This window comes from Otolemur garnettii, unplaced genomic scaffold (assembly GCF_000181295.1).
Source record: "Otolemur garnettii isolate 467f Iridium unplaced genomic scaffold, OtoGar3 scaffold00023, whole genome shotgun sequence".
NCBI lineage: Eukaryota > Metazoa > Chordata > Mammalia > Primates > Galagidae > Otolemur > Otolemur garnettii.
The window spans coordinates 3,859,136-3,883,370 of NW_003852418.1; the positions used below are offsets into that span (position 1 = coordinate 3,859,136).

At 42.3% G+C, this 24,235-nt stretch overlaps 1 protein-coding gene across 4 annotated transcripts in view; it reads right to left on the reverse strand.

Annotated features, from left to right (window-relative positions):
- The window catches only part of ZHX3 (zinc fingers and homeoboxes 3), a 127,564-nt gene that overhangs the window by 14,876 nt on the left and 88,453 nt on the right, over positions 1-24,235 (reverse strand). For 3 of the 4 annotated variants that reach the window (XM_023511906.1, XM_023511907.1, XM_023511908.1), the window contains one exon: positions 1,359-4,367. In XM_023511906.1, coding sequence (XP_023367674.1) covers positions 1,359-4,218 — 2,860 coding nt within the window. In that variant the 5' untranslated portion in view covers positions 4,219-4,367. Of the gene's footprint in view, positions 1-1,358; positions 4,368-5,865; positions 5,900-24,235 lie in introns of those variants that run through there. The other variant, XM_003787597.3, reaches the window with a different exon arrangement.

The window sequence follows — 24,235 nt, forward strand, 5'->3', positions numbered from 1 at the left end:
GACCTGGCCAGTCCTGGGCCCCGACACATGGCAACCCCTTCACCCAAATTATAAGCAGACTTGGAAGTCTCCTTTTCCATAACTGAATGAAGAAACAATAGCTTAACTATATTTCAAATTGTCGTGTTCAGATGAATTTAAAATATTTAGAGAAAGAAAAAGAATTTGTCTTTTTTGAGGTCTTAAGTAGAAAGAAACTGGGTGGGGATTTGCCAGGCCAAACAAACAAACAATGGTCAGCTACGGAAACAATGAAACAACATCCAGGAAATTCTGTGGGACCTCTGAGGGGCAGGGCACTGTGTTCAGCCCTGGAGATAGGGTGCCAAACACAAGACCCCAAACTGAGTGACCAGTGCCACACTGCCCAACTGCACAGACACTTTCTGGCTGTCTCTTGTGCCCTCTACCACAGCTGACCCAGCTGGCAAGCCTGCCCTTGTGAACCCCTAGTCCAGCGGTTCTCAACCTGTGGGTCGTGACTCCTCTTTAAAAAACAATGAAAATACATTGTGGCCTTACGTAGGTTGAGAACCACTGCCCTAGGCCCTTCAGCTTCTGCAATGCCTCTCCCTCCTGGCTCTCGCCTGAGCTTCTTGGCTGTTCCGTGATGGGACCTCTGAGGAGGAGGCAGATACCAAACAGTAAGGAGGGAAGGGAGATGGTGGAAACTCACAGACCAAGAACCTGGAAAACCAATACCAACAACATCACTTGCCTATGGATTCGAAACTATGCAAAACTCTCTTATATAAAATAATGTTCTAAATTTTACTTTACTGAGGAACAAGATTGAAACTTTGATTTCATAGATGTCCAAAGGGGATGGTGATTTTTTCCATTACAACAAACATTTCTTCTACATCAGGAAGAACAACAGAAATACAAGATAGGATTTCATCAGGAAAAAAGCACTTTGTATGTCTAAAAACAACGAAAGGATCTTTTTCTTTTTGTTCACCAATGTCAGCTGAATCTCCTCTAACATTCAATTGCTCTCTCCTACTCAGGGACTGTAGATATACCTGCCTGACTCAGAAGGCGTTTTGACCTAGTCTCTTCTTGCTAAGAAATGGCTAGAAAATCTTGGACCGCTTGAGGTTCACCACGTTCTTTTACCTGCACAGATTTTTTAGAAACATGAAACGAAACAAAAAGAACCTCTCAGCCCTTTATCCTTTTATGCTCCCATGTCTTCTGCTGCCAGTTGTCCCCTAAAGCAACCAGGCACTTAACCCTGCTGCCAGGCAGTCCTTGAGCAGGTAGACACCCCCGTGCAATAAACTTAGTGCCCACCCCAAGTGCATCATCCTTCCTGCCTTCACAGAGGATAGACATGGCTCCCATGCACTCCTTACCTAGCTGAAGTCCAGCCTGGGGGCTCGATTTGTCAAAGGGCTCTGAGCTGGCCGCAGGGACGCTGGGCTCCCACAACTCACTGTTCTCAGCTACCTCGGAATAGGTGTCAGCCTTCCCTCTGTGAGCTGCTGCAGGCTCACCAGCACCAGGGCCCGGGTCCTCAAGGCCTGTGTCCACCACAGCCCGGGTCTCCTCACCCATTTTCTCAGCAAACCACTGCTTGACTTGCTGGGGGTTCATCTGGGTTTTGTCACAGAGATTCTGCAGGTCCTCCTCATACAGCATCTTGTGTGCCATGTAATAGTCTTGCAGGAGCTGCTGGTTGCCAGGGGTAATGACCAACAGCCCTGGTGGGAAGTTGCCCCGCTTATAGTCTTCGTACCACTTGAGCTGGCCATTCTTCAGGGCGTACCTGCTGTCTCCAAACCAGCGCACCACCTCTGGCCGTGGCAGACCCGTCTGGGCCATGATGGCATCATAGTCCTGGTTGCTGGGCCACTGTGTCTGGACAAAGAGCTGCCGCAGCAAGTGCCGTTGCTGGGCCGTCTTTTTGCAGCTAACTTTGCCTGGGGGCTGCTCTGCCAGCTTGTTCGATCCTTCATCCTCAGGCTCACAGATGCTCATCCCTAGAATCTCACTCTTGTCATTGGCTTCAGTGACCCGCAGGTTCTTGAGGTTGATTTTGATGGGACTGACTTTGCGCTCTGCCAAGGTATGATTGCCGGGCAATTCTGGGGAGCCATTTTCACCAGGCACCCTTAGCTCACTGGCCAAATCCTCATCTCCACCCTCGTCTTCAGCAGCCTCCTCTTCCTCTTGAGAGACATTTTCATCAGCCTTCTTGGTGTCCTCAGCTGTCACTTTTTTCCGTCTCTCTGAAAACCAGCTATCAATTTCTCTTCGGGTCATTTTGGTTTCACTCCTCAGGCGGTCCAGTTCCTCGTCCAGAGGAAGGGGGTTTTGTGCAAAACTGCTCTCCAAGGCTCGGAGTTGCTCTGGGGCTCTCTCCTTGTATTTGGTTGGTGTGAAGTCTGGAGTCTGGTGCCAAGATTGTCGTTTGGCGGAAGGGTGGGTTGCTAATGTGGGTGCAGTCGGGATGCAGGTTACCTCGGGGGCCTTGGATGATGGGGAGAAGGACACCTCTGGCACAGAGTCAATAATGATGGAGCTGTGATCTCCAGACATCATGGCTCTGGACCCCTTCAAGTTGCGGCAGTGGTATCTCCGGTCACTGAACCATTTCCGTACCTCTCTGGTACTGAGGCCAGTCACTTTGGTCAGGTGCTCAACTTCGCTCTGTCCTGGGAATTGGTTCCGACAGAAGCTCCCTTTCAGAGCTGACAGCTGTTCGTGAGATTTCTTGTTTTTATAGATGCTAGCATCAAGGAAGGCTTGGGAAGTTATGCTGGGACAGGCCGTGAGGAGCGACTGGGCTGCATTAACCACCTTCACAGCTGATGTTGTATTTGAACACACAGTGTTGATGGGTGCCACACTTGGCTGCTTGGAGACAGATGTAACTGCGAGGGGAAGAGATGAACTTGGTGCTTGCAACCCATTGGCCATCAGTGGCTGAGTGACCAGAAGTCCTCCTGCTGTGCCCTCTGGCTGTCCCACGACATGACCTGGGAGAGCAGCCTGGATGAGATGCTGGACGTTGCCAGCACTGGCGACCAGGGGAGTATTTAGAACCGTGATTGTGGGCTGAGGCACAGACTGGATGACGGTGTTGAACATCTTCTTCCGGGCATCCTCGATCTCCTCAGGGGACCAGCTGATGCCCTGCTTCAGCCTTTGGGCTGTGAACCAGATCTTGAGCTGCTCTTCTGGATACTTGGTCACCACAGTCAAGTAGCAGAGCTCAGCTTTGGTTGGGTAGGGGAACTTGTGGAAGGAGTTCTTCAGAAAGCTGTTGGAGTCCATGGCCATGTTGTACGCTGGAATGCTGCTCAGGGGGACCATCACTTTGGGAAGGGCCTTGGATGTGGGCAGTGTCTGGTGGGCATGGTGCTGGCCATGCATAGGGGGCTGCTGCTGGAGAGACAGGAACTGTGCTATCCCAGCCGGCAGAACTGGGACCGTTCCGATCAGAGGCCCGTTGGCAGCATGGGTTGGTTTTGTGGAGCTGGTAGATGCCTGGCTGACTGGGATGGCCCCGTTGACAAAAGAGTGGTCGCCCTCTTTCACCTCTGTTTCTCCAGCCAACAGCTTTGGTAAAGCCTCACCCACAGGCTGGCTGGGGACATTCTCCTTGAGTGTATGAATTTTTTTGGCTTCAGCTTTGCCTTTCATTATCTTCATGATTGGAGTTTTGGTAATGATAATTTCTGCCTGGCCATCGACCCCTTCGGCGCTGGTCTCGCCTGCCAGGTCAGGGGTGCTGGTGCTCTCAGGGACGCTCTGCTCTACGACCACATGATTGTCTGGCTTGGCCACATTCCACACAAAGCTGGCTTCCCCCAAGTGACACTTGGCATTATGCAGGGAAAGCCCCTCCGGGGTTTTTGCCAGAAAACTGCACCCAGCACAAACAAAAGTTGGGTCTTTATTAAAGTCTGTGTGTTCTGAGTTCATATGTCCCACAAACTGGGTATTGTCGTGGGATCTGAAATCACAGTATTTACAGAAATATAAATAGCCGTCCAAAGTGCTCCGATGCCCGTTGGCCAGGGCAGAACCCTCAGTACTGCTGGCGTTCTGGGTGGTCTCGCTGCTGGTGGCAGGCACTTCTGGGGGCAGATCCTGCTGGGGTGCTTGGGGCAAGGCCTCAGCAGGCTGGGCCTCCGTGCTGGCATCCTGCAGCACCACAGTCTTCACTGGGATCATGCAGGGGGTGGTGGATTTCCTCTTGCTAGCCATGGTGACAGTCACTGGGTGATTAGCAAGTGACAGCTTATCCCATCAAGGGCCTCATAGTACAAGTTCCAGCTACTCCATGAGGGCCAAAGGAATAGTTTGTAAGGGCAGCTTTTTCACTTGCTTGCAGAAAGCAGATTTCCCTATTAAACCTGAGGAGGGAGGGGGAAAAGATTAAGTCTCTTAAGCTCTATTTCTGTATTTCTCAGACACTCAGACATACTCTGCTGCTTACTTCCCACCACCTCGGCCTTTCCACAGGAAGTCCAATCAGCCTGCATGTGAAGCCTGAGCAGGAGCTCGCTGATCACTAACAAACAGTGCTCTCCAGAATGATGTGGGGATGCTCCAATGCCATTTGAGAGACTTATGTGATTTCCTTTCCTCCCCTTCATCTTTGCATTAAGTAACTCAAATTAAGAACTGGAAACAAACACACTCTCTTTTGGACCTCCAAATTAATTCTGACCATGTCAAAGTGAGAACAAAAGATCCCAGTGTAATTCTTCTTTAAATGTTTGGGCCAACAAGGGTTTTTCTTTTCATAGCCTTCCCACATATGAGAACAAGATGATGCTTCTGGCTCAGTGCCTATAGCTCAACCGGCTAAGGCGCCAGCCACATACACCTAAGGTGGCGGGTTCGAATCCCCAGCCCGGACCCGCCAAACAACGACGGCTGCAACCAAAAAATAGCCGGGCGTTGTGGCAGGTGCCTGTGGTCCCAGCTACTTGGGAAGCGGAGGCAGGAGACTCGCTTGAGCCCAGGAGTTGGAGGTTTCTGTGAGCTGTAATGCCATGGCACTCTACCCAGGGGGACAGCTTGAGGCTCTGTCTCAAAAAAAAAAAAAAAGATAATCTTCTGTCTCTCCCAAGCCAGGCCCAGGGACCAAGTTCGCTGGTGTGTGAATGGAAGGGGTGTGTTGGGTGGGGGTGGCAGGAACACTGGCTGCTGTAAGCGTCAGACCTCCCCCTGTGGCCTTGCCCTGCCTGCTGCCTACATTGGTTCCAGGCGACAGAAAAGGGATCACCTCACAGCTACTGGCTGTATCCTGTCACTCAGATGAAGCCACAGGTCAGACTGTTGTGGGAACCACAGAACCAGTTTGTGGCCTGGCAAGCTACAATTCTGTTTTTAGGTGCAACAATTCAAAGCATGATACCACCCTGGGTGTACTATTACATGACCTTGTTTTATGCTTATTGTTCTTTCATTTGGGTTTGGGGGGTTTTTCGTTGTTTCTTTAAAAAACTACTTAAATGTTTCATCTCTTTGAAATTTATTTCAAAAGCTAGAGAAGACTGATTTACTGATAAGTAATTGTGATAATTATTTCAGGAGATGCCATAAAAACACTCACTTCTGTGATCCCTATTGTTAAAATATCACTATAATCATCATTACCCCCTTTTTTTTTTTTTTTAGCAAACTGCAATGCTGTAATGACTAAAATAACAATTCTAATACTAAATTCAAGTGTTATTATCAGTGTTTGCCTTTGGTATAAAAACATGGCTATTATTTGAGTAACGCCACTATGCTCAGACCGCCAAGTATCTGAGATTAGAAATGTGAGCCACTGTGCCTGGCTAGGATATATTTTTGCTGTCAAATTATTTTCTGAGGCTAAATACATAGGCATGGGCTTACCAGCTCAAAAATTATCAACATGTCTAAGCTCCTTTATATGTAGCCGGTGTTTTAAATCAAGTGCTTTATAATCCCAAATTAAGGGAACTAAGAAGGACACAGGTACATTTCCAGTGATGAAATCAGATTTTAAGACAAGTTATGGAAGACATCAAATAGAATATCTGAAAGCACAAAAGAAAAGAATATAAATTGGACTTATCCGCAATTAAAAACTTGTATGTTTCAAAGGTCACCATCGAGAAAGTAAAAAGGGCCAGTTATAGTGGCTCACACCTATAATCCTACCACTTTGGAGGCCAAAATGGGAGGATCACTTGAGGCCAGGAGTCCAACACCAGCCTTAGCAAGAGTGAGACCTCCATCTCTACAAAAAATAGAAAAACTAGTCAGGCATGGTGGTGTGCGCCTATAGTACAAGTCAGCTGGGAGGCTAAGACAGGAAGATCACTTGAACTAGGAATTTGAATCTGCAGTGAGCTATGGTGATACCACTGTACTCTATCATGGGCAAAGGAGGGAGACGCTATCTCGGGGGGAAAAAAGAAAAAAGAAAGTAAAGAAAGACAACCCACAAAATGAAAGAAAGGATTTTCAAATAATATATCTGGTAAAGAATATCCAGAATATATTTACAAGAACTCTTACAACTCAACTGCAAAAAGATAATTCAAAAATGAGTAAAGGATTTGAATAGGTATTTCTCAAAAGAAATTGCACAAATGTTGAATAAACACATAAAAAATGCTCAACGTCATTCGTTGTTAGGGAAATGCAAGTCAAAACCACAATCATATACTCCTTCACACCCACCAGTGTGGGTACAATTGTAAAGATGGTTAATACCTAGTGAAGTATGTGGACGTATGTAGGTGAAGATGTGGAGAAATTGGAGCCCTCACATATTGCTGTGGGAATTAACACAATGTAGCCACCATTGGAAAACAATTTGGTGGTTTCTCAAAGTATTAAATACAGAGTTGCCATAAGATCCAGCAATTCCACTCAGGTCTATACACAAGAGAAATGAAAACACATCCATTCACACAAAAACTTATACACAAGTTTCATAGTAGTATTATCCAAATAATAGCCAAAAAGCGGAAACAACCCAAATGTCTATCATGGATACATAAAATGTGAATGTATTCAAACAATATAATATTGTTCAGACATAAAAGGGAATAAAGGTTTGATATATGCTACAATATGGATGAACTTGAAAACATGCAACATGAAAGAAATCAGACACTAAATGCTACATATTATATTATTCCATTTCTATGAAGTGTCTAGAGAAGAAAATCCACAGAACCATAAAGTAGATTAGTGGCTGCCAAAGAATGAGGGGAGGGAGAAACTGGCAGACATTGCTAAGGGGTGTGAGTTATTTTCTTGGGGTGAGGAAATGTTCTAAAATTAGGCCAGGTGTGGTGGTTCACGCCTATAATCCTAACACTCTGGGAGGCCTAGGCAGGCGGATTGCTTGAACTCAGGAGTTCAAAACCAGCCTGAGCAAGAGCGAGACCCTGTCTCTACCGAAAACAGAAAAATTATACAGGCGTCATGATGGGCACCTGTAGTCCCAGCTACTCAGGAGGCTGAGGTAAGAGGATAAAGGATCGCTTGAGCCCAGGGGTTTGAGGTTGCTGCAAGCTAGGTGGACTCTACAGCACTCTAGCCCTGGCAACAGAGTAAAATTCTGTCTCAAAAATAAAAACTAAAAAAAAAAAAAAAATTCTAAAATTAGATGATAAGGATGGTTGCACAACTCTCTGAATATACTAAAAACCACTGAAAGGAATTGACCACAAGAAAGGTAGAGGGCAGAAAATCACAGAACTCAGTTGCCTCAAACTCTTAGGATCAAGCCATCCCCCTCGCCTCTACCACCCAAGCTATGGCCCCCTGCCATAACACCTGGCTAGTTTTTCTATTTTATTTATTTACTTTTTAAGATACAGTTTTTTGGGTTCTTTTTTTTTTCTTTGTTTTTTCTATTTTTAGTAGAGATGGGGTCTCACCATTGCTCAGGCTGGTCTTGAACTCCTGAGCTCTAGGCCTCCCAGAGTGTTAGGATTACGGGCGTGAGCCACGGTACCTGGCCAATCATTCACACTTTTAAGGTTCCAATACAGGTGATGTCGTTCTGTGACATTCCTGACTCACCCTGGTAGAATTTACTTCCACCCTGAATAAGGTGAATGGCGGGTCTGCCAACAGAGAGAAGAGCGCTGCAAACTCACCAGCTGGAAGCGACACTGCCCAAGGAGGAGAGGGGGAGCTGGTGGAAGTGCAGGCCCAACAGAGAGAAGAGAGCTGCAAACTCACCAGCTGGAAGCGGCACTGCCCAAGGAGGACAGCAGGAGTTGGCGGAAGTGCAGGCAGCCAGCACAACTCAGGAGCAGGTAAGTGCAGGGCCCGGAGACTGCACCCCAGGCAGAAGGTCACAACTGCTGCTTGTGACGGGGACTGAGCTTCCCTGAGCGTAAGGTAAATAGTGTTTCTGGGGTTTTATTTACTCAGGCTAAGAAGCAGACAACATGAAGATGCATTTAATTGTTGGAAATAGTCCCAGTGTCATTCAGAATTAAGTTTCAAAGTAGCCCCAAACTACTGTTCAAACTAACAACCACGGAGGGTAGCCCTGCTAACTACTCTCTGGGTGGCTCAGCCATCCGTCACAGACTATTACAAAAGAACAGTAGTGGCCACGGCAGTAGCCACAGCCAACATTCCTGCGTGTTTCGTACCATGGATAGTGCTTTTATACACATCCTCTCATTTCACTCACAACAAACCTAAGAGAAGGCACTCTTACCATTCCCGCTTTACAGACAAGAAAAGCGAGGCTCGTGCCATAATCCTAGCACTCTGCAAGGCTGAGGTGGATAGATTGCTTGAGCTCACAAGCTAAAGACCAGCCTGAGCAAAAGTGAGACCCTGTCTCTACTAAAAGCAGAAAACTGTGGCAAGAAGATCAGTTGAGCCCAAGAGTTGGAGCTGTGACACCATGGCACTCTACCTAGGGCGACAGCTTGAGACGAAGAAAAGAAAAGAAAAGAAAAGAAAAAAAAAGAAAAGAAAAGAAAAGGAAAGGAAAGGAAGAAAGACAGAAAGAAAGAAAGAAAGAAGGAGGAGGGGCTCAAAGAAGTGCTACAACTGCCTTCAGGGCACATAACCAGGAGGCAGCAGAGGCTGGGAGACCTCAACAGCAGTCACAGCAACAAAGATCAACAAGTGGGACCTGATGAAATTAAAAAGTTTCTGTACAGGCAAGGACACCATCAGTAGACAAGCCATAGAACAGGAGAAAACATCTGCATGCCATACATCTGATAAAGGGCTGATAACTAGAATCTACAAAGAACTCGAGCAAATCAGCAAGAAAAAAATCAAATGACCCAATTAAAAGTGGGCAAAAGACAGGAACAGAAACTTTTCAAAGGAGGATAGTCTAATGGTCAACAAACACAGGAAAAAATGCTCAACATCTCTACTCAAAACCACAGTGAGGTTATCACCTAACCACAGTGAGAATGGTTCTTACAAAGCAGTCCCCAAACAATTAAGTTCTGGGCATAGATGTGGAGAGAAAGGTACAGTTACACACTGTTGGTGGGACTTCAACTAGTACAGCCTCTATGGCCGGTAGCATGGAGATACCTTAAAGAACTAAAGCAGACCTACCATTTGATCCAGCAATTCCACTACTAGGTATTTAACGCAAAAGAAAAAAGGACATTTGATCACAAAGACACCTGCACTCAAATGTTTATAGCAGCACAATTCATAATTGCAAGGATGTGGAAATGACCCAAATGCCTGTCAATACATGAGTGGATTAATACAATGTGGTATTTGCATTCTACTCAGCCGTTAAAGAAAAATGATGATTCAGTATTTTTTATAACAACCTGGATGGACCTAGAGGCCATTCTTCAAAGTAAAGTATCATAAGAATGGAAAACAAATATTGCACGTACTCAATAGTAAATCAGAACTACTCAATCAACACTTAACGTGCACAAAGGGAAGTAAAACCAACAGAAGCAAGGTGGTGGGGGGGGGAGGAGTGGGGTTAATTCACACCTAACAAGTATAACACACACATTCTGGGTGAAGGGCACACATAACTTTGACCCAAAATGTACAAAACAAACCACATAATCAAAATCTGTATATCCCTACAATATTCTGAAATAAAATAATAAGGAAGAACTTTTAAAAATCTTCTACCAAAAAAAATTTGTATATGTATAATATACATAATAGAAACACATATTATCACTCAAAAAAGAAGAAAAAAAAAAAAAAGAACCCAGGCTGTCTGGCTCCAGGGCCTGTGACATCAACCACTACACTCCCCACCAAGCTGTCTGAGTAATATCCACAATGTTGGAATAAGGGCCACATGGCCTCCTGGAGAAATATTTTTTCCACCAGCATTTATTAGGAAAAATTTCAAACAAAGTTGAAAGAGTTTCACAGTGAACACTCATGTTCTCACCACCTGTCTTGTGTGCTAAAGTGGCTAATTTGGGCAGCATTATCCATTTAAGTAAGTTGGGTTTATCTGTCATATATTCTCAAAGGAGTGTCTATTAAAAGTGTTGCTTAAAGGAAAAAACTCCAGTTATCTAGAAAATAAAAGACAACTCATGAAGCATGCCAGACGAATAAGGCATTCCCGTGTGGACATGAGCTACGTCCTCAGCAAAGCCCAGGCAAAGTGAGCTGACAGGAACGCAAGGCTGTGCTGGCAACAGAGATTTAGACACGACAAGCACGTGTTCAGGGCATCATTCTTCATGCAATCCTCTACCCACCCTGTCTTGAAACCTTCTGCCTTGTAAAATAGATGTTTAAAACAATAAAGTAAGAAGAAAGGTACATTACTTTTTTTAAAAAGGATCTGTCTTTGGGAATGAGTAATTATTCAATTCACTAAATCATTAATAGCAGAGCTGCAGCTAATAGTCACTAAGCTTGAGCACTATAATATGTGAGTCTTTTAGATCAAAATCTTACAAGTGTTTAAATTATAGATTAAGTTAGAAACTAGGATCATGCCTATAATCCTAGCCCTCTGGGAGATGGAGGCAGGAGGCCTTGAGCTCAGGACTTGGAGACCAGCCTGAGCAAGAGTGAGACTCCATCGCTAGAAAAAAACAGAAATTAGAATGGTGGTGCATGCCCGTAGTCCCCGCTACTCAGGAGGCTAGGCAGGAGGATCACTGGTGCCCAGGAGTTTGAGGTTGCTGTGAGCTAAGCTGCAGTCACTCTGAGACAAAAGAGATTCTGTCTCAGAAAAAAAGGAGAAGAAAAAGATGACTCCAAAGAAGAAATTCAAATATTTAGAAAGCAATTCCTGGCAACTCTTTCCAAGAGTTATGATAGTCTGGCTGCAGCCCTCCTGGACACGCTAGGATTTATCATTAAAAGCAGAAATAACAGTAGAAACTGACAGAATTACAGAAACATAACTATAGTAGGAGATTTTAATATACCACTCTCAGTCTTTGAATATCAAGTAGACAAAAGAAAACAGATGTAAAGAATGTGACTATGGGGCGGTGCCTGTGGCTCAGTGGGGAGGGTGCCAGCCCCTTATACCAAAGGTGGCAGGTTCAAACCTGGCCCTGGCCAGCTAAAACAGCAATGACAACTGCAAAAACAACAACAAAAAAGATTGTGACTATGGTCGTGAGGCTGATTTGACAGCTATGGGTATGGTCTTGAACATTCTATAATGACTGATTTCACATTTTTTTAAAAACATCATGAAACGTATTTGAAAGTTAGTCATGTGGAATAACAGACCACATGTAAAGCTTAACTCATCCCAAAATAAAAACCTACAGGTAGCACTCCATTTTTTTTTCTTTCATTTTTACTGCTAGCAATGAAGATTTACTTTAAAATTTATCCTTTTTACTTTTTGTTTCAATTATGCTCTCTGTGGAAATTTCTCTCTCTCAGAAATAACAAAAGTGAAAATCCTCCCTATTCACCCCAGAGGTAACCGTTGTTAACAATGGAATATACATGACTTCAGGTATGTTTTCTAGGATTAGCTTACTGTAACAAATTTTTTTAAAAACCAAAAATGGAGTTGTATTTTTACATGCTATTTTGCCCTCAGTTTTCTTCCCATAATTTAATTTCAATCTTTCCATGTGAGCATCTACAGTTTATCTCAGTCTTTTAAACCACTGCAGCATTCTAATTTATGGATGCATCATAATTTACTTAACCATTCTCTTGTTAAGAAATATTTGCATTTCTCTAGTTCTGTATTATTATTATTTTTTTAAATCAGAGACAGGGTCCTGCTCTGTCATGCAGGCTAGAATGGAGAGGCACAATAATAACTCACTGCAACCTTGAACTCAAGGGATCCCCTGAACTCAAGAGATCCTCCCACCTCTGCAACCTTGAACTCCTGAACTCAAAGGATCCTCCCACCTCTGCCTCCTAAAGTACTGGGGTTACAGGCGTGAGCCACTGAGTCTGGCAGTTTTTAAACTATTACAAACAATGACCCAGTGACCATTCCTGCCCATATGTTTGTGCATTTGAGAATTTCTAAAATTCTGAATCTTTTTACTTTTTTATTTTTAATTACTGTATGAATAATAGTATGTATTTATGGGGTACATGTGATTTTCTTGAACTTTTACTCTTTTGTTTTCATGTTCTGGTCTCACTTCCTTTGTAAAAAGTCACTAAAACATATTTTTTCTTTAAGCTTAAGTTATTTTATACCTATTAAAGGAACTAAAATAGAACTGCAGTTGTAAAATTTTATAGCAATTAAGAAATACAACAATAATTACATACTTAAGACAGTGCTGTTATCACTTTTATTACATACCGTTCCAAATACCTGCCAAAGTTGTTACTTGTATTTCAGTGATTTTTGACCTTTGACATGTAAAAGTAATGAAAAAGCTTCTTATCACCTCTGATGTCACCAGAATCTCCAGCCTTTTCTTTTCTAGTTGAAGATACTATGAATAAGTACATCAGAAATTCTCCAGCTTCTCTGTTTAAACTCCATTTGGATTTGACTACTGGCTCTTACTTCAGTGAGCTTCCCTTTCATAACATCACTGTCATGGAGAATCCAGGCCTAAACCAATAAATCCAGTGTCTGCTGTCACTGGTGGGAGCAGTGCATTTTTGTCATGAGAGCTTTGGCCACGTTAGGATCTCTGCATAAAGAGGCATTCAGTAGTGTAAGTTGTGTCATTTCAATTGAAGTGGTTCATCATTCCTTCCTTTTAAGAAATAGCATTTGTTTTCCTAAAGAATCAGTGAAAATTTTTTCAACATCCTTTAGACAAATTGGACTGCTTTTTGATAAAAGCAAACAATTTCTCTTCAGCTTTTACTTGGTTCATGTTAGTTCTTTGCATAGATATAGTGAGTTTATTTTAGATGCTAAAATGGACACACTAAGAAATTATAAATGTCATATTTTTGAGGACATGATTTCAGTTATGCTTGGTAGAGACGGAAGCATCATGGCCTAGGGAAGCCCCCTTGCTTCTATGTGAAAAAGGAGGTGTGTGTACTTAGTACCAATTTCTACAGAAGCACAAAGAGTGGTGATTCAGGCTGTGTCCTCTGGTGTCTGCAGTTCCCACTGATACCTAGAGCATCCCTCAGTTTTGAAGGCAGGTAAAAGCAGGTACTGGACAGCCCGGCACACAGTGAAGGATCACGATTTGAGGAATTTGCTTTCTCACAGGAGCAACTGAACCCAGATCTCTCTCTAGCATAACAGTGGTGCCATCAGGGCAAACTGATCCACTCGTATGTGATGTTTTCTTACTCTTCAGAAATCTCTGCAGATGGAACCCACTGATGTCATTTGGAGTTTATGGCCGTGGTTTACAGTACCAGCCACTGCCACCCTTGGGATCACCTTGACTCATTATGCCAGACAGCCACTCTCAGAGACACTCATATTCCATAAATTCCAGCCTAGACTGAATTCTACAACAGCTGGCATCATTTTACAGGACAACCTATTAATCTGGCCTTAGTATAACTTTTTGACATTTCTAGTGCATGAGAGTTTTTAAATTTTTTTTACTTTATACAACTTCAAAAATAAGTAAATTTGATGCTTTCAACTATAGCTATTTTTAAATGTGAAAACTCCACATTTTCTGGAGATTAAGCTTCTATCAAACTGTGCTTTTATACATTTCATAATGTCAAGGGCCTTATCTGACAAAGTGGCCAAATTCATTGTTTTGAAATTGATATTTGAAGACAGTAAGTGGTCAGGTTCCCTCCACTTCCCTGGTATAAATGAATCCATGGCAATTTTTGTTTATTCCAGTCTAACTTCAACAAGGCAAGGGTGCCAAATAAATGGTAAGGTACTGATGCCAGTTAGGGGCTCCATTTTGACCAAGCCTTGCATTTGTGGGGAGTCTCAGGACCCCTCCCCCCACACACATTCTGTTCATGTCACACTAAAACCACCCAACTCTAAACAAGCAATGTATCACTCCACACGCTAGCCAGCCATACTGCTTAGGGGCACTAAGTTTATTTAATTTTATGTTTATGGTTATTTAATATTCTTCTCCCTTCTAATAAAATCACTTAATTTTAATAGATCAGTGTTTATCCTTTGCACTTTTAAATTTTGTTCATATTCAAGCAAATACAAGTGTACACAGACTGATCTTTGAACAATTAAAGCATACACATCATGCAGCACATTATGTATTTTGTTATTTAACTATGTCATGGAGATAGATTTACATCAGTAAACACAGGTCTGCGTTCCATCTTCTCTCCCAGTGCACATGCACTGTTCTTACTTATCACCACCTTATTAGCAGGCAGTGCTGATGCTGACAGATGAGGCAAGCAACGACCCTCTCCACCGCTTTGTGACCATGTGCGTGTATTTTCACTCTTCATCAGTCTATGCAGATTCTTAGAAGTGAAATGGCCAGATCAAAGGGCATGACTTCCAAAATTTGAATAGCTATTGCTAAACTGACCTTCATAAAAATTTTACCAATATACACTCTCACCAATGGGGCATGAACACTGCATGGTTGCCCTTTCTGATTTTTGTCAATCAGCAAGGCTGGGGGAAAAAAATCTTATTTTTTATTTAATTTTAATTTCTCTAATTAGTAATCAGGCTGATCATCTTTTCTAGTTGATAACTTGTGTATTCTGTTCATTTTCTTAGCCCTTTATAAAAATATTTTTTGTCTTATTTTTACACGAGCTCTTATAAATATCAATTACTTACAATTGTAGTTTTATATATTTTCTTCTAATGTGTCACCTGCATCTAATAGTTTCCTTTACTATTCACAAATTCATAATATTTATGTATTCAAATCAATTAACCTTTTCTTCTTAGGTTTCCAGGTTTTAAGTCTTGTGTAGAAAGAGCTTTCTCATCACAATCTTTAAAAAACTTGTACTTTTTATGTGTTTGTAATTTTACTTGCTATATTTCTCTGAAATTCATTTTTAAAGTATTGTTCTTTATAATGTCAGCTGTCCTAATAGCTGTCTCTCCCAACTGATTTAAAATAGTACCACTTTTATATTCTGAAAATCTCTTATATAAAAAATCTATTTAGACAATCCATTTATCTATTTATCAATTCTCATGCTGATAATATTTAATTAAATATGTTAAAAATATGTTCCCTTGGCTGATAAAACAAATTCTTCTTCATTGTTTTGTTTCAAAATTATTTTGGGCTCGGGGCCTATAGCTCAACCGGCTAAGGCGCCAGCCACGTACACCTAAGGTGGCAGGTTCGAATCCCCAGCCCGGACCCGCCAAACAACAATGACGGCTGCAACCAAAAAATAGCCGGGCGTTGTGGTGGGCGCCTGTCGTCCCAGCTACTTGGGAGGCAGAGGCAAGAGACTCACTTGAGCCCAGGAGTTGGAGGTTGCTGTGAGCTGTAATGCCATGGCACTCTACCCAGGGGGACAGCTTGAGGCTCTGTCTCAAAAAAAAAAAAAAAAAAAATTATTTTGTTCTTTTTTGCTTTTCTAGAGGAATTGCAGATTCAGCTTGTCAAATTCCATTAAAAATCCTGATGGTACTTCCCTCCAACTTTTTAATAAAAAATTTCAAACATATAGACTAATGAAAAGAATTTTGAATATCCAATATACTCGCCACCTAGATCTCACCATTAACATTTTACAGTATTTGCTTTACCCTATGGCATTTTTACTGTGATTATAATTCCACTGAATTTAGAGATTAATCTGGAGAGTACCGACATCTATGCAATTCTGAATCTTTTTCTTCAGGAAGGTGCCGTGGCTTTCCGTTTACTTAGGTCTTTTCTTTTGTTCCTATTAAAGTCTTGCAGTTATTGTCATAGATTCTGCACAAGTCTTATAAGGTTTATTCTGAGGACTCTTCCATCTTTGGTTATTGATTGTGACTGGACTCCCCTGGCCATTTCCTTTTCTAACTAGTTATTTTGGGCATATGGGAAAGTTATTGCTTTGTGTGTGTTGCTAGTATACCTAATCATCTTCCTCAATTTTCTTATTAGTTATAATAGTTTTTCAGAGAATTTTCTTACTAAACCATTTCCTCATCTGCAAACAATAGTATGAGTTTGTTTCATGAGCTTTTATCACATATGCCTTACATGTCTTCTATTTTATTCCCTAGAACCTCCACTCCAATGTTGAATAGTGATAGTAGGAACCCTTATCTTGTTCCTGAATCAAATGATATCTAATAGTGAAATATTAGATATAATGTTTGCTGCAGTTTCAAGCAGGAAATCTTTATCTAAGGACATTTCTTTCTTTTTTCCTTAATTTCCTTCATTTGCTAAATTATTTCAAGAACAAGGTTAGACTTGAGCAACACTGTGGACCAACTGGACCTAACAGACATATACAGAACACTGCACCCAACAACAGCAGAAATATACGTTATTCTAAGTGTACACAAAAGATTACATGCTAGGCCACAAAATAAGTCTTCATAAATTTAAGAAGACTAAAATCACACCAAATATCTTTTTGGATCACAATAGAATGGAACTAGAAATTGATAGTTAAAGGTAAACTGGAAAATTCACAAATATATGAAAATTAACAAACTACTGAATAACCAAGGGACCAAAAAAGAAATCACAAAGGTCATTAGAAAATATATTGAGACAAGTAAAAACAAAACACAACATATCCAAATTTATGGGATGCAACAAAAGTAGTACCATGAGAGAAATGCATAGTTGTAAATGCCTGCATTACAAAACGAGAAAGGTCAGCACACTGTACCCCATGATTGCATTAATGTACACAGTTATGCTATAAGAAATAAAAAAAAAAAAAAAACAAGAAAAGTCTGGGTGTGGTGGTTCATGCCCATCATCTTAGCATTTTGGGAGGATGAGGTGGAGGATGACTTGAGGTCAGGAGTTCCAAACCAGCCTGAGCAAGAGTGACACTCTGTCTCTACAAAAATTAGAAAAGTTAGCCTACAAAAACTTTTAAAAAATCAAAAGGGTATGATAGCATGTACCACACGTCCCAGCTATTCGGGAGGCTGAGGCAGAAGATCCATTGGAGCGCAAGAGCTTAAGGTTGCAGTGAGCTATAATGATACCACTGTAGCCACTGTACTCTAGCTGGGGCAACAGACTGAGATTCTGCCTCAAAAAAAAAAAAAAAGCCAATAAGAAACCTAACAAGGGGGCAGTGCCTGTGGGTCAGTGGGTAGGGCGCCAGTCCCATATACCAAGGGTGGTGGTTCGAACCCAGCCCTGGCCAAACTGCAACAAAAAATAGCCGGGTGTTGTAGCAGGCACCTGTAGTCCCAGCTACTCAGGAGGCTAAGGCAAGAGAATCGCCTAAGCCCAGGAGTTGGAGGTTGCTGTGAGCTGTGACGCCACAGCACTCTACCAAGGGTGATAAAGTGACACTCTGTCTCTTAAAAAAAAAAATAAGAAAGAAACCTAACAAGGACACAAAATTTTATTCAGGATGTTAGAGTAATCACTAAGGTCTATGTAAATATAAATTTATTTTGCAAATGTGAGTCAAACCTTATTTGGATCTTGATTCTAAAAAGCCAACAATAAAAAGCTTTTTATTAGACAATCAGAAAAACATGAATAGGCACTGATATTTTAGTTTATCTATTGCCTATTAAAAACAAAACAACCCAAAGCTAGCAGTTTGAGGATTAATAATATATATCTCATGATTCTGAGCTGGGCTCAGCTGGGAAATTGCTCTGCCCTATTTGGTATTTACTGGACCTGGAATGTCTGGGGTGGTTTTTTTACTCTTGTGTCTGGCACCTTGGCTGGGATCGTTAGAACAGGGGTCTGTCCAGGACTCCCTCTTAACATGACAGTGTGGGTTTCCTCACAACATGGTGGTCGCTAAGTAATCAGACTTCTTACACAGTGAACGACTCCCAAGAGAGAAAGCAAAAGCTGCCATCATAGTAAAGGCTGCCCTGGGAATTGGCAGTGTCACTTTCGACACATTCACTGGTTAAAACAAGATGTATATAAGGCCAGTCCAGGTTTAAGGGGGGGGGGGGGGAGACAGACTCCACCTCCTCATGGGAGGAACTGTATGTCCATGCAGGGAGGAAAGGAATTGACGGCAGCCATTTCTTGGAGGCCATCTACAACTGGGCATGAAATGATATTAAGGAACCGCTGTTAATGTTGCTCTGTATGATCATGATGCTTTGGTTATGTTTAGGGTGACCAGATTTTAACATCGGTAAGGCGGGACAACATGGCCGGGGGGCGGGGCGGGGGCCGGCCGGGGCCGGGGCAGGGCAGGACCTGACAACAACGCAAACTTTGATAAGCAGTTCTCGATAATCACTTCTCAGCAATTATCTGTTATTATTACAGTTTAACATTATGAAATTAACAAAAATAATATAAAACTCATATCCTGGCGAAATAGCCACATGGCAGCCCAAAACCATATATTCCCTTCCTGTTCTCCCGCCCGTTCGTGCATTCTTTCCAAAAATCGGGACTTTTTAAAAACCCGGCGGGACGTGGGACAAATTGTTGGAAAGCGGGACGTCTGGTCACCCTAGTTATGTTACAAAAGTCCTAATCAGTTAGTTATACACAATGAAGTATGTATTTTTGGTTAAATAAATGGGATTTGCCAGGGGAAAAAAGCCCTCCAGAAAAAAAATGGGTGGTGAGTAGAAATAAATTTGATCATAAACTGGCAGCTATTCAAGTTGGGTGGGATGTATACGGCTTATTCTAATTTTGTGTATATCTGACATTTTCAAAAATAAAAATAATTTAAAACTCAGACCTATATATAATAAAACAAAGCTTGGATCATAAAGTAAGGTTAAATTTATATTTTCAAAATGTTTCATTTTGAATGTTTTTCTCTTTTTCCTTCCCTTAAAAACACTGACCCTGGCAGTGCCAACCAGACCACCCACCTTACCACTGACCAGGACAACCCTAAGTAAATCAGCTGGCTTTTGGGGAAGTTTCCATGACCAACCAGAAAACTGAATTCACTTCAATTCTTTCGCTCAAAGTGCACCAAGGCAAAGCACTTTCCTATCTCCCCATCCATCCCCACAGCCTCTGGACTTAGGGATCACAGTCCTTCCCCACGGTAGGTTCGAGGAGCTGTCAGTATTGAAAGGGGAGCAGCTATGGTCAGCCACACAGCAGATTCTGGACAGAGCCAGATATTCTGGTCCTACATCCTAGGCCCTCTTTTAGGCTATCTTTATTACACAATAAATCCACTACCTGTAATTATTTTTATATTTCCTTCTTACAAGGGCTCAAAGATTTTACAAGTTGAATTATTCCAGTTTTTTTTTTTATTAAAAAGGCTTGACAGGACTGTTAAGACTTTTATTGTTTGTAACATTTTTACGCTGTACTCTTACATATGAATACAGAATTCTGTTCCAGTGGGGGTGGTGCTTAGACAAAGGTTAGTCAGTAGGAATCTATAACAAAAAAGCACACAGGGAAAACCATCCCGCCTCAGGAATGTGCCTGGGCAGGACCTTGGCAGTGGAGCAGATCTGCTCGTTAGAATAGTCAGATTTCTGCTGAAAACAAAAAAATCAAGCCTGTCTCCAACCCCAAATCCTCAAGTGTCAAAGCAATGACAAGCCCAGAGTCACTGGCCTTCTTTTGCCTTCTGGATACTTAAGGGTCAGGCTTTCTCCGTTCAGTAATCTCCACGAGCTAAGGGCTCAGGGCTTAGATCTCCACTTGTTTCTCCCCGCAAACAATTCTTGCTTCTGTCTAGTCACCAACAAAAATAGCTTGCTCTGTCAGAAGTTATCACCTCTGAAGTGAACACTACTTCATTCATTCTCAAGCTCAAAAAAGTGATTTTGATATAAATACAGAAGGCTCAGAATTAAAAACACTTTAGAGACCATATATTTTCACCTTGGCATGAATTTTACCCTCAAAGTATCACTACCAGGGGGTTAGGAGAGCCCACACTTAAACATCCTCAGCCAAAGGGAGCTCAGCACAAGCTGATGCTGGAAATACGCTTGAAATAGTTCCTGGTAGTAAGCACCCCCAAATATTACCTCCCGAGAGGTTTTATTTGCTAAATCTATTTCTTCACAGTGCTAGGCACCGGATATATCAAGGTTTTTTAAAAGATGGCATCCTTGTAATTCAAGAAGCTGTGAGTCTGTTGTGGTTATGAAGTTATTCACCAATACTCTGGGGCTTTCTGAACACACTGGCTTTCTCTGCTAACCTGAAGTTAGGCGAAACCAGTGAAAAGTGCAAATGTGTCACTTCAAGGGGAAAGTTTAGGAAGAAAGCGTGTGCTCTGCCTCACTATTTACTCTCTCTCTGGCCTGGCAGCTGGTTATGTTACAGATGGTGAAGTGAGAACAAGAAGCTGGCATGGCAGGTACACATAGTATGAACAAGGAAGAACTTTTGTTGCTTTAAGCCACTGGGGTGTTTGAGAGTTTTGTTACTGCAGCTCAAGCTGACTGATACACAATGTAAAGGAAGCCAGACAAACCAAATAATCAGCAAATGATCACCCAAAATCAAACAAGAAGGTCAGTGTTGTGGGAGAAGAGACACAAGGTTCGTGGGTATCTAGGAAAAGACTTTCCACCCACCTATGTCTTCTGGGGCCTTGGTAAGGCCTCATAGGGAGCCCTGCACCAGCTGGTGCCTCTGTCGCAAGTGTGCTCCCCACACGTCCAGGTGGCTCCCTTCTGTGCCTCTGAGCCTCTGCTCCAGTGTCACATTCCCAGGAGGGCCTCTCCTGGCCAGCAGACCTCAGGCTGCAGTCCCACCCTCTCCCCTACTTACCACACTCCTTCTACCTTTCCCTGCTTTATTCTCCTCTGTTGTCCTCATTACACGCCAAAACATGACTTCATTTCAATATTTATTGTCTCTCTCCCTCTAAACCTGAATGTAGATTCCAAGAAGGCAGAGATTTTTATCCTCTTTGTCTCCCCCACTTCCTAGCACAAGAATAGTGCTCTTTGAATTGGAGTTTGAAGGATGAGTAGATACTGCCAAATACATGAGTTGGGGGAAAGGGCTGGACAATGGGAATACTCTCTGCAAAGCCACAGCATAGAGGGAAAAGAAAATATGGCATGTCTGAAGAGCTACAAGTAATTCGGTTTTGCTGGTATATAAAGTCAGAGTGTGGTGGATTTATTAGGAAGCTAATAAAGCTGAAGCTTCAGGGGCCTGCATTTGCACAGGCACCTTCCCAAGCCTGTATCTAACTTATTATCTTTATAATTTTATACTTACAAGTGTTTCTTAGGAGAGTCCCCTTCCTAATGTTCAAGTTCCACAGAAGCTGGATCTCCGATGGAGTGGAGAGAAGTATGAAGTTTCTAGGTCTACAGAGAAGATACCTGATTTTCTACATGATACCTTTTTCAGCATTTTAAAGGGAATCATGTTCCTTAAGGGTCTTCTTTTCGCCCACACCACTCATGCTCAGTTCCTATGCTCCATGTGACTGAGTTAGATGCTCCACACCATTCCCACTGCTCTCATTGAACATGCTCTTATTGTCTACACTACTCTCACCAGCAACACTGAGTCTCAACCTCATTCTCCAGATGGAGTCTATTTGTCACCTTCCTTAATGGAATTTCTTGTGTCATATTTAATCCTTCATAAAAGTTCCCATAAAAATATATGTACAACTACTACATACTCATAATAATTTAAATTTTTTTTAAATTGTTACCCGAATGATGCCAGATTTATAAGGTTAAGACTCCCCAGAAAGTATGGATCAGTGCTTTTGAATTTAATCCATATCACCAGTACACCAGTACCAATATGAAAATACAACACCTGTTCGTTTTAAATTAGGTTTGACAGAATTTTAAGGAATAAGCTTGTGGAGAAAAGACAGTTCATCTAACAAATGTTTATTAAGTGCCTACTTAGTGCCAGGCACTGTTCTAGGTGCTAGAATAGGAGGAAGACAAAAGAGACAGATGAAAATCTCTGCCTTCCTGGAACTTACATTCTAATTTCATGGAAGAGAGACAATAAATCAAATAAATAAGCAAATGAAGTCATGTGTTAGAGAGTAAATAATGAGGGCAATGGAGAAAGGCACAGCAGGGAAGGGTGGAAAGAGTGTGTTGGGTAGACAGAGGGGGAGACTGTGATCTGATACCGGTGGTCAGGAGAGGCCCGGGGGAATGTGACGCTGGAGCAGAGGCTCTGAGGTGCAGCAGGGAGCCATCTGGACATGTGGGGAGCACACTCTAGGCAGAGGCAGCAGCTGGTGTAGGGACCTGGAGGTGAGAATGTGCCTGGCATGTTCAAAGCACAGCAAGGAGGCCAGTATAGCTGGGTGGCAGCAGTGTGAGAGACAGAGCTTTGTGAGACACGGTCAAAGAGGCTGGGAGGTCTGTGCAGGGTCACAGTCATGATTTGGGCTTCACTGAGACAAGCAGTGCCAAGGGAAGCCTTTGAGCCTCTAGAGGGCTGATGTGACCCGGCTCATGTCCCACAGTGTGGCTCTGCTGACTGTGCTGAGAACAAACTTCAGGAAAAAAACTGTGGAGAAGGAAACCTGTTAGGAGGTCACAGCGGAGATGATAGAAGCTTGGATCTGGATGGCAGAGATGGAGGTAAATGAGAAGAGGCTGGATCCATTTTGAAAGTGGAGTCAACAAGACTTCTTAAAGGATGTATGAAGGATGCGAATGTTATAGCTACAGGAATTAACAATGACTCCAAGATCTATGAGCTAAGCAAATGGAAGGATGGTATTACTATCAAACAAGATAGGTTTGAATCTGATAAGCTTTGTGCAAAAAGCAAAAGCAAATCTTTGTTGCTCAAGCTAGAAGGTCCCTTTCTAAGGGAAAAACTGGATTGAATGGATTTGATCACCAGTATTTCAGAGAATTAGTGGGTCAGACTGCTAATGAGCAGAGAGGCTGTGCAATGCCACTGTTCCCAATGAAAAGACTCTGGTCTTTGCCAAAACCTGCTCAAACCCACAGAGAAACTACAGAAAGCAGGGTTTGAGGGGATGGAGGAGGCCAGGAGCAAATCGAGGCTATTATAAGAGCTAAGTAATCAGAACAGGCACCCTTGTAGACAGCTCTTTTCAAAGTTAAATGTGTTACTTTAAGATGTACTTGCACCTTAAATTTTGTTCTAAGTACAAAAGTAAATTACTTTATTAAATTGAAAACTAAAAATTAAAAAAAGCAATATAAGTGCTTTGACCTAGACGCGATTTTACTTCTGAAATTACATTTGTTTTGTTTCAATTGAATTTTTCCAGTGTGGGCTAGATAGTTTACAAGTTAAATGGCTTGCAGACGGGTGAGCTCACTTTAACCTCTCAAGAACATTCATTTGAAAAAAGAAATCTCTGGCTGGCTCCTGTGGATACAGCGTTCTTCTTCCTTTTTCCAGGCTTAATTTGTATTGACGACTTTCTTCAATGGCCTCACTACAAAGTCCAGCAAGATCTTATGCCCTCAAAAAGACTGGCTTTCACTCATGCAGGAGAAATACAAATCAACTACTCTGATTCTTTTTCTTTCACTAACTTTGAAAAATCTTCAAACATTTAATAAAAAACTGAGTTGGCAAAGGTTCACACACTGCTTGCAGGAGTGAAAACTGATAAAACCTCTATTGCAAAGTTTTAACAATATCTAACTATAAAAAAATTACAAATGCTCATTCCCTTTGATTCAGCAATTCTGCCTCTAGGACAAAGTCTGCAGATACACTTGCAAATGTAGAAAGAAATGTATGGGCTCGGCGCCTATAGCTCAACCGGCTAAGGCGCCAGCCACATACACCTAAGGTGG